At 44.4% G+C, this 10,408-nt stretch overlaps 1 protein-coding gene across 1 annotated transcript; it reads left to right on the plus strand.

The window, feature by feature from the left end:
- The first annotated feature begins 197 nt into the window (after nt 1–197).
- Nucleotides 198–5,041, plus strand: BNIP1 (BCL2 interacting protein 1). Its single transcript, XM_084295093.1, has 6 exons — nt 198–293; nt 422–514; nt 690–781; nt 1,246–1,347; nt 2,026–2,144; nt 4,240–5,041. Exons 1-6 carry the CDS (start codon nt 210–212, stop codon nt 4,434–4,436), a joined length of 687 nt encoding a protein of 228 aa, XP_084151219.1. The 5' UTR covers nt 198–209; the 3' UTR covers nt 4,437–5,041.
- Nucleotides 5,042–10,408: the final 5,367 nt, after the last annotated feature.

Raw genomic sequence — 10,408 nt, forward strand, 5'->3', positions numbered from 1 at the left:
CCCCCGACATCAGCCGCTTTAGGGCCGAGCCGCCTTCCCCTTATCCACCCTGAGGACGCCTCCTCGCTTCCTCAGGGGCTCGGCTGTGGCCGGAGGAGCCCCCCCAGCCCCGCCGGCTGCCTCATGGGGAGCTCGGCGGCCGGGTCGTGCCCTCAGCGGCGCCCGCAGGCGGCGCTGGAGGCGCGGGCGCTGGGGCCTCTGCTCGCAAGATGGCGGCGGCCGCCTGCGTGCCGGTGCGGGTCTGCCACCAGGAGATCGTCAGGTTCGACCTGGAGATCAAGGCGGCCGTGCAGGTAGCGCCGCCCGGGGCTCCCTTCACCCCACCGAGGCCGCGGTTCTTCCCCTCTCTCTCCCCGCCCGGCTGCGAGGGCGCCCTCGGTCTCCTCAGGCGGCCCCCGCTGACCGGGCTGTTGTTTTTCAGGATATCCGGGACTGCCCGGGGCCGCTGAGCGCCCTCACGGAGCTCAACGCGGCCGTAAAGGAGAAATTCCGGCACCTCCGGGGCCGCATCCAGGTGAGGCTGGAGGGGATGAGCTGAGGGAGGGCTTGAGGCCGTGAGGGTGTTAATTCCCCGAATTAATGGCTGCTAATTCGCCCCCTCGCGGAGGGGAGGTGTGTGTGTGTGTGAGGGGGGGTCCAGGCTGCAGGTGGCAGCGGTTGGGCTGAGTTTTCGTCTTTTTCTGCCCAAGGAGCTGGAGCAGATGGCGAGGGAGCAAGATAAAGAGTCCGAGAAACAGGCCTTGCTGCAGGAGGTGGAAAACCACAAGAAGCAAATGCTCAGGTAGGCTGGGCGGCCGATGCTATTGACGGGTCCCCTGTGCCTTCAGGTACCTGACTTCCACACGGAATTTCAGATCCTGGTTTGCAAATACAGCCAGTGGCGTGGTGCTGTTTTGCCCAAGATCAAGAGTGGATCAGGGACAAAAAGGATAGGGCTCACTTCTCCTCTGTCTCTCCTGTTCTAGTTTTCTGACCAGACGCTCTTCCTTTGAACAGCTGGACCTGTAAGCAGGTGGCTTGAGAGTATTTTTTGACTCCTAGCCCAGTATTCTTCCCCTTTCTCCATAAATGCTACACTTAGAAGAAGAAATGAAAGGAATGTGTATTGTTATTCTATGGTATGATATAGAGAAAGCCCGTGTACGTATCATACATATCATATGCTCAGTTAAGATGACTGTGAAAAGTGTTTCAGCCTGCAGGGTGCTACCATCATACCACAACTTTGTGCTCTTGTGATTTCAGCAATCAGGCAGCTTGGAGAAAGGCAAACCTGGCTTGCAAAATTGCTATTGACAATGCTGAGAAAGATCAACTGCTGCAGGGAAGAGACTCCTTGAGACAAAGGTATTGAATGATGTGAAACTTAAACAGCATATGCTATATTCACTAGTATAAGTGGAAATGATGTAATATTTCGAAGTTATTAGGTTGCATCTTGAACATAACTTTTCTTTTAAGGAGGGTGGCTGTTTTCTGTGGAGGTTTAAACTGTTAAGAATTATGATAATTTCAAGGTGTTGGCATCTCGAAGCAGAGAAGGGGTTGTGGTAGACTTCACAGTTTTCCTGACAATCTTTTATATTAATTCCAATTGAGGTCATAAAAGTGTAATGGATCATTGTGCAAGCTGTTTCCACATTTAAAACTGGATATAAGCTTCTATAATTTGTGTATTGAGAAATTTTCTTATTCAGTATCATGAAGCAGCAAATGGGATACCTAGGATAATGAAGTGGTAGTTTGTATCAGTGCTTCCATGCCACCTCTTGAAGTTGTACCATCATGGATGAATAACTGGTAAAATGTAGGCCTATTTGAGACTGAGCCACAGTTATTTTGGCTCATGACTTTAATATTTTGCAATTTTTCTGTGGTGGTTTAGTGAAGATAATCTCTAGTTCTTATGCAGTAAAACCTGTTTGCATCTTTTGTACACAAAGTACAGTCGTACTTTCTTGCAGTACCCAAAGACACAATTTTATCCCTTCATGCTTTAGGGTTTTTTTTCTCTTCTTTTTTCAGGAAAACTACGAAGGAAAGTCTGGCAGAGAGTGCAAGTAACATCACGGAGAGTCTGATGGGCATTAGCAGGATGATGTCACAGCAAGTCCAGCAGAGCGAGGAGACTGTGCAGACCCTAGGTACAGATGTAACTGGGTGAATGGGTGGGGGTTGGATGACTGATGGTCCTTTCACTGGTTCTGTTAGGATGAGGAGTGATAAACTGTCGTGATGTGGAGCACAGTGGAAAGTGCTGTAGGAGAACTTGCTGTGATGATAAGTAAAGACAGACAGAACTCCTCTAACATTTGAGTGTAAACAGAAAATAATAACGTACATTGCATGAAGCTGTTTGTTGGAGTTTTTGTTTCATGAGTGTGAATAAACACGGAGTAGGGGATAGGATGAGGAGCTCTTGTTCTAGTTTCATATAAAAGCAGTTGTAAAAGCAGTGTGAGCTCACACGGTGTTGAGTGTGCTTGGTGTTACTGTGTGCTACTGTCCTGGCACGCATTTGGTAACAGAGAAAATAAAAGCATAGGTACAAGCCCATACTTAGAGGAAGCTTGGTATGAGTAGGAAGACTGTTTTCATCCCTTTTCCAGCTGGGATGACTAAGAGATGAGGCGATCGAGTGACTTGAACCCAAGGTCATTTGCTCTGTCAGCAGTGCATCAGGGACTGTGAAACCAAGATTTCACTCTGTTCTTTGGCTTAGACTCCTAAGACAATAAATCAAGTGACCTGTCAAAATTGGTGATTCATGAACCATTTAGAAGTTGGATCTGCATTGCCTGGGCCTCTCACTAGCTGTGCTTTTGTGCAGAAGAGAGAACAGTTTAATGACTAGGATAAATAATGCAACTTTTGCCCTCCTTCGGGGGCTTTCTACCCCCATCTGAGGATGGCAGCTGGGCACAGTTTGTTCATGCAAAAGTAGCATGTTTCTTCTCCCATTAAAAAGACAGTTTGGCAGACACTTTGTCACCCTGTTTCTGACTGAACAACACTTGGAGTTCATCAAGGGAAAAGCTATAAAAGGTCATTTACAAAACCCAGCTGCAAATTTTGAATTGGCAGTTAGAATTTCCTTTTTTTTTTTTCTGGGTAAGTCTTATCCTAGTACATGGTGAATATATGCAGCTAGGAAGCTCTGCTTTGTCCTCAGTAATGGAAAGCAACAGGTTTTCTTTTTTCACTTACATCAGAATACTTCCTTAAGATGGAACAAAATGATTTGCAAAGTATTGCAGAAGTACTTCCACTATGCTTGCTTTTGTGAACCAGACAACATACTTAGAGTACTTTCTTTAATCAGTCAGATCAGTACAGAGTGATATACCAGCGTTCACTCTAGTACAAAGTATGCATTCTGTACTGGAAGAAGGGGACTCCAGGGCATTTGCTTTCTGTCCATTAGTAATTTGAAAGAAGGAAGACTGGTGGGTCTCAGGGATTTGGTTGTTTGATTGTCTGCTTTCACAGGGAAAATGAAGCTGAAACCGATCAATGTTCCATCTTTCAGTTTTGGCATATTCCCAAATTCTGTCTTTAATCGAGGTTTATTAATATGCTTTTTCTGTAGTTGATTTTGTCTTTCTGAGTAGAAGAAAAACAACAAGAATTCATTTGTCAAAAAGAATTGTGTTTGTCAAAAATGGTAACCATAAAACAAATTTTTAATCGTTTGAAGAGAAGAATTAAGGAGCTCATGCTGTTCCATTCTGCTTTTGCACTCTCTCTAGCCACATCTGAATCATAATGATATACAGCTTTGACTTTGGGGAACAGTTTCAGTTGTCCATTGGATATATTCAAATAATGACTTGATCTGCTGCTGCTAGAACTGATGCTGATAGTGATGGTGTTCTTAAATTGGTGGTTCTAACGCCATTCTTACATGTATTTCACTCTACTTCAGGGAGCTCTCAGGTAGAACTGACTTTGTTTATAAAACTAGATTTGATCTGTTAACCTAAAAATTAAAGAATTCAGTAATGGGACGTAGGGCCTTTAAGTCATTCAATACTTTTATTTTGCTTTCCATTTTTCCTTATCACGTCAGGACTATTGAGTTGTAAAAAAATTCTGCCAGAACACAGCCTGCTTTTGTCTTAGCCATAAGTCTGACCCAGGAGGATCTCACAGTCACTACCTGTATTGCATGCTTACGTCCGTTGTCAGGTGTTTTTGAAGCACAACCAGCTGAATCTTTTTCTTTTTTGTTTGTTGCAGCCAATTCTTCACGAACCATCCTGGAAGCAAATGAAGAATTTAAGTCCATGTCTGGGACAATTCAGTTGGGGCGAAAGCTAATAACAAAGTACAATCGCAGGGAACTGACAGACAAGCTGCTAATCTTTCTTGCCCTTGCCTTATTCCTGGCCACTGTGCTTTATATTTTGAAAAAAAGACTCTTCCCCTTCTTGTAAAATTCCAAAGCTAAACTGAACTATTATGAAAGATCAGAAAGGGATGGCATAATAATGTTAGGCTTATTATAAAAGGGATATTGCAATAGCTGAAAGAGTGTTAGAGCAGGCCTGACTTCATACTGTCCCCATGGAGTACACAACCTGACTAAGAAGAGCTTAAATGAAGACAAGTTGGGAAGAAGCGGTTAGATCAAAGTGTGGAGAGAAGAAACACCAATCTGCCTGTAGGTTTGGGGAAGCAGACAAACACTTGAGGAACTAGGCACTCAGAGGTGCCAGTCTTATCTTTTATCCTCTCTTCATTTTGCCATGAAATTAACTTTTGTCTTTGGTTTGAACTGGAAGCTGCGTTGATATCTGTGTGCGAAGTGCTGAGAATAAGAGGAAAGATGGAAGAGAGAAAGTCACATACATTCCGTTAATAAACTATTTATTATATCTATATAAACTGGGTTTTGTTTAAAAACAAAGTCTAATGGACTGAAAGAGCCTGAATAACTTTCAATGTAAAAATTCTGCTTAATGCTTGCAGTAGTAGGTGCTTCTGAAATGTTTTTTTTCCAAGAAAGTAGCACATTTGCTCTGTTCTTCTGGCATCAAAGGACTCTCACCAAAGAAAAATGGAAGTCTCATTTGTTATGATTAACTCATACAGTGTTTGAGATTTGTACAGTCGATCTGTTGAAATCAAAAGACTGTTGTTTTTGTTTTTTTTTTTTTTGCTTTACTTTATGGAATTCCACTTAATGTTTTATATTTGCAAAATAGTGACAAGTTCTACATTTGAACATGTTTCTTACTCATACAGTTGGTCTTTTCTCCGTTAGTAAAATCTTTTACAATGACTGCCTTTCCCATCTCTTGTGCTCTCATAACGGGAGTTGATTTGCTTTAATAATGTAGGTACCAACATGCCACACTCTTCACATTGCATTGAAGTACCAGAAATGCACTGCAGTGTTCTTCAAAGTGGTGTCACCTTCCCCTAATGAAATTGTTTCATCGCTTCTTCAGAGCTGACTGGTAAAGTTGATGTTCTGTTTAGGAAGTTCTCACAGAATGGTTAAATACTTGTCTTAATTTCACTGATGGAAGTAAACTTTTTTAGAAGGCAGTGCTACATGTATCTTAAGAAATACTGCATGAAGTCCTTAATGTTTAGAGAGAACAGGTGACTAGTGGATTATCTTATCACAGTGATAGTTGTTTTCTAGATCTTTTTAGTGGGCACAATTTACCTTTCCACCGGCAGCTGCTACAAGCTTAGTTAAATAAGCAAGTAGCAGTAGACCGTGATAATCCAAACCCCTGTAGAGGACAGTGGTAGTGGTGATTGTGTGACTATGTGCATAAATGATAAAAGCTGGAATCTGTCATCTAAGTTAAAATCAAAGCCTCTGTTTGAAGAGTTAAAATATTTGAGCCTTTCTTCCTGGTGCAGGAACAGGAATTTGGAAGCCTTTCCACTAGGACTGATCCATCCCATAGAGGGCAGTGCTGTGTATCTGTCGTGAGCGTTTTCTTGCTCTGGCAGTGCTGTAATGCCCGGGCTAGATAATATGAAAAAAAACCACATCCATTCTGTGTACTCATCATATTTCAGTGCAGCCGTCCTAGCTGCTTCTCCTGAGATGCAGAATTACACAAAGACTGAAGTAAGTTGAAACTGTGTGTGTTCCAGTTCTAAGTAAGAGGGGAATTACTTTGTTTAAGAAAAGATATGTTACAAAAAATCCACACATTTGGACTTGTTAATAATAAATAAAAGTCCATGGACTAGGGTTACAACAAAGAACGTTTCCTCTGGCTGGCTGTTCAGCTTATGTGTAGTGCCTCCAGCAGCAGGCTAGAACATTCTCAACCTGTCCCCCTCTGCACTGATGCGTAGAAGTGTCTGTGCACTGATATCTGTGTGCAGAGCATGGACTTCTGTCCCCCCAGTCTTCGAAAGTCTTTAAATACAACTAATATTTAAAGCATGCAGATTATTTAGTTTACAAATACATCTCAAATAAGTTGCTGTGTAGCAGCTCCTGTTTTCTGGACCAGCACTGCAGTGCTGCTTCATGCAGAGCAGGCAGGATTCTCCTTTCTAGATGATTTTCTTACTTCTAGGCTGACTGCAGCAGTGCTTTATTTTTTCCCTGAGCAAACCAGTCTTGTCTTTCTGAAACGCAGCACCTGCAGGTGGTCAGACACTAGCTGCCTCAGTATTTCCTCCCTCGTGTGGACACAATACAAAAATAGGTTGCTGTTAATCTCTGAGATACTGGGACGCTAAGCAGATGATAGAGCTGTGCTGTAAGCAGCGATGCAGTGCGACCGTCTGCAGGAAGTTTCACTTGGTTTATCTTTGCTACGTGTTCCCCTCAGAACAGAGACAAACCTTAAAAACCAAGCAGACTTCTCACAGTGCTGCGAGTTTCAGTACATTTTGTTTCAAAGGGGTGATCTTTATGTATGGGCATTGTAAAGTAGTGGAGTGAGGGGAAATAGAAGTATTACCAAACGTCATTTGCTCTGTTTTTGCAGTGATACTGAAATTGTAGCTCTCAGACCTTGACCCGCTGGCATGCACTGAGAGCAAAAAATAACTGTTAAGGATCTTCTGTGTGACATTTGTTCTCTGTCACATCCGGATTTCATTAAAAAAAAATTCTAGCCCTTTTGTATACATAACTACCTTCTCTGTATAAACAGACTTCAAATTTACAGCCCTTGGAGACAAGCAAAATAAGTTTAAAAAAAAAAAAAAAAAAAAGGAAAAAAAGATCAAAGGCAACTGGACCTTTTGGGAGAAGGAGGAGTAGAAACTTTGCCTGGGATCCATGGGGTCATTTGGCAGCACTTGGTACTCAAACCATTTCCCTCCATGGGAAGGCAGAAGGCATCCAGCCTCCTAACAGGCCACAGACTGGAATAATTAATTAGTGGAGGTAGTGAGATGAATGCTGTTTCCTCTTTGGGGTAAGACAGGTGATTTGATGAAGCACCATCTCCAGCAGGTGGGGCCAACCACCCCAAGGTGATTTAAGGTGCCTTAATGGACCATTCTGCTTGGTGGTTGGGTGCTGGAGCTCCCCTGGGCTTGGCAGGATGCTGAAATCAGCCCATATTGCCCCCAGCTGAGGGGTGCACTCAGACATCAGCCCTGCATGCTGCAGCATGGCATCTGGCTCCCTCCTGCCCTCCAGACCTCTCTCCTGCCCTCAAGGTACGTGCCTACATCTAAGTTTTTGAATAACCGAGCAGGAGCAGTACTGGGGGGAGAGGAGGTGATTGTTCCTGGCTTTTGTTGTCTCATATTTGCAATGTTTGTCCTGTAACTGTGGAAAATTAGGTTTGTCTGGTTGCCCTGTCTCTGGAGAGGGGTTTTATTTGTATCTTCTGCCTTCTGGGTGGGCTTGGTGGCCATCTCCTGAATGGGAAGAATTGCCCAGGGTGGTGTGTCTCAAGGTTCTGCTGCTGTTGTGTGTCTGAGGTTGTGTTGTGAAAGGTAAAAGCTGGCATCACAGCAGTTTATTTCAAAGCAAGTAGTGTTTTCTAAGGCATGTCACCCTGTGAGTTTGCCCTGATGAGTGCAGCAGAGCCACTGGGGTGCTGAGAAGAAGGCAATTCCCCTTCCTACCACGTGTTTTGGCTTAGATATCATTCAGGGAGCATGGGTCAGAGCTGTGCTGAGAGCAGGAGCTCCAAGACTCCTGAGACAAAAGGTGTTTGGGGAGCTTTGGAATAAGAAAAGAAGAGAGTTTGGGGCTGTGCCAAAGGACTGCACTTTCTTTGCAAAATACCACGTGTGAGCACGGGCACCTCAGCTCTCTTCAGCCCCATGTAGGAGGCATCATTTCTGGTGTTAGATGAGCTGGTGCTTGGGTTTGTGCTTGTACATGAAGGCACCTGTGTGACAGCATTGCTACCCATGGCTTACACACAAGTCAAAGCAAACAGCGCTGCTCCTGGTGCTCTGAACTGTTCCTCTGCCCCAGGCAGCAGGTACCAGTGGTGGAATAAATAAATAAATACATAAATGTGGTGGCTGTGAGCTGATAACAGGATCCATTGCTGAAAAACAATTCTACTTTAAAAGCTTGTTCCTTCAAAGACTACTGTCCCTTAAAACAAGGAGCATGTAACTGTTATGAGCTTTTATAAAAGTACTGAAGTCTCCCTGCCCTGGAGTTTGGGGGCTGGGACAGGCAGCTGGCAGCAATCAAAGAGCTGTGAGTTAATGAGCTTCTCATTAAGTACCTGTGCAGCCTCCAGCCCAGCCCTGGCAGAAGCCATTTGAAGGATGTTGGTGTCTTGTTGTGGTGCTGGAGCTCTGAGGGATGAGGGTGGGGGCAATTCTGGTGGTTTGGTGGATTTGTAAGTTCTTTACTTAAAAAAAAAAAATTGCTGGTTTGTGGAAGTCCGCTTCAGTTCTTGTCTGTGGGGTCCAACCGACTGAGATAAGGTTGTGATTTCTGAACATCTGTGGAAAAGGGGAAGAGGAATGGGAGTTGATCCTCAGTCTTGACACACATACATGTATGCTTATTTACAGAATTTAACGAATAATAAATGAGGTGGTTGCTGAACAGGCAGTGGCTGCAGTTCAACATGAACCTGAGGGAGAGAAATGGGAATAGTTCTAACACTGTGTAATTGTGCTGTAAAGACTTGCTTGATCTGTAATTCTTTGAAGTTGGTCATGGTGTCAGCAAATAAAGGAATATTGCAGGATAATTCTCTGTGGGGAGAAAAAAAAAATGTAATTTTTTTTTCTGCCTTCTAAGAATTGAGGCAAAACTAAGCGCGTATTTGAACTTCTCCTTTTGAAATGCTTTCCACATAACTGGCTTTACCGAAATGGAAGGGTGAATTCATAGCTTGGAAGTTTCTAAAAATGTCTCTGCCAAATGCGTGCGGCTGCTATCGCATGCCAAGTGGTCCAGAGCGAGCCAGGCTGGAATCTCTGGGGGCTGAGAATATCCAGGGGGCATGTGCGTGCTTGTCTGCAAATATGCTGCGCCCTTCTTTTGAAGGGGGGGGGGGGGGGAATTATCCGAACGTGTTTGTAACGGTGTGATCCCACCAGAAGTGAGATATTTTAATGAGATGTGGTGCCTTTTGGATTCTGTATTGCTGCAGAGCGTGCCAAGCCCTTCGTGTAATTGGTGCCGGAGTGCTTGTTGTGTGCTGCCCCTCCAGGTGGGTGACAGTTCCCCAAACCCGCAGCAGGTGCAGCCTGCCGAAGGCACTGAGCTCTACCAAAGCAGCGTGGCTGCTCCTGATGCCCCGTGGTGCCAGTGCCAGGTATCCTCAATGGGTTTCTTCCAGCTGCTGACATGACCAAAGCTCTGAAATGCAATGCATTTCGTAGGGCTGGAAGTTTGCTCTGGTGTTGACCAGTTTCCCTGGTTATCTGTGTTTTGAGGGTCAAAGAGCAGCAGAGGTTGGGTGTGCCTCTGGAGGTGATGTCTGGATGCACCTCCAGTGGAGGAGTCACTGCCCAGGGCTGTGTCCACGTGGCTTTTGAAGCCCTCCAAGGAGAGACCTCACAGGTTCTCTGGGCAAACTGCTCCAGTGCTCAGTCACCTGCACAGTAACGAAATGCTTCCTCGTGTTCAGATGGATCCTCTTGTGTTCTAGTCTGTGCCCCTGGCCTCTTGTCCTGGCACTGGGCACCACTAAAAAAAAGCCTGGCTCTGTCCTCTACGCACCCTTCCTTCAGGTATTCATATATGTTGATAAGGTCTCCCTGACCCCTCTGTTTTTCAGGCTGAAGAGTCGCAGCTCCTTCAGCCCACGTTCAGTCCTTATTTGTACCTTGATGTAGGGTATTATTATTATTATTATTTTTTTTTTTTTTTTTACAGTAGCTGAAAAACAAATTCAGCTGAAGAGGTGGAAAGAACCTGTGTTACGTTTTGAATTTCAGTATATAATGTTCACCTTTCTAATGCAGCTGTCAATGGTATCACCAAGCA

This window comes from Netta rufina, assembly GCF_964035555.1.
Source record: "Netta rufina genome assembly, chromosome: 14".
NCBI classification, from domain to species: domain Eukaryota; kingdom Metazoa; phylum Chordata; class Aves; order Anseriformes; family Anatidae; genus Netta; species Netta rufina.

Excerpts from the sequence above, each read along its gene's own strand:
- BNIP1 (XM_084295093.1), top strand. The coding sequence starts at position 210 with ATGGCGGCGGCCGCCTGCGTGCCGGTGCGGGTCTGCCACCAGGAGATC. Across the intron at positions 515-689 it reads ACCTCCGGGGCCGCATCCAG|GAGCTGGAGCAGATGGCGAG; the intron begins GTGAGGCTGGAG and ends TTTCTGCCCAAG. Across the intron at positions 782-1,245 it reads CACAAGAAGCAAATGCTCAG|CAATCAGGCAGCTTGGAGAA; the intron begins GTAGGCTGGGCG and ends TTGTGATTTCAG.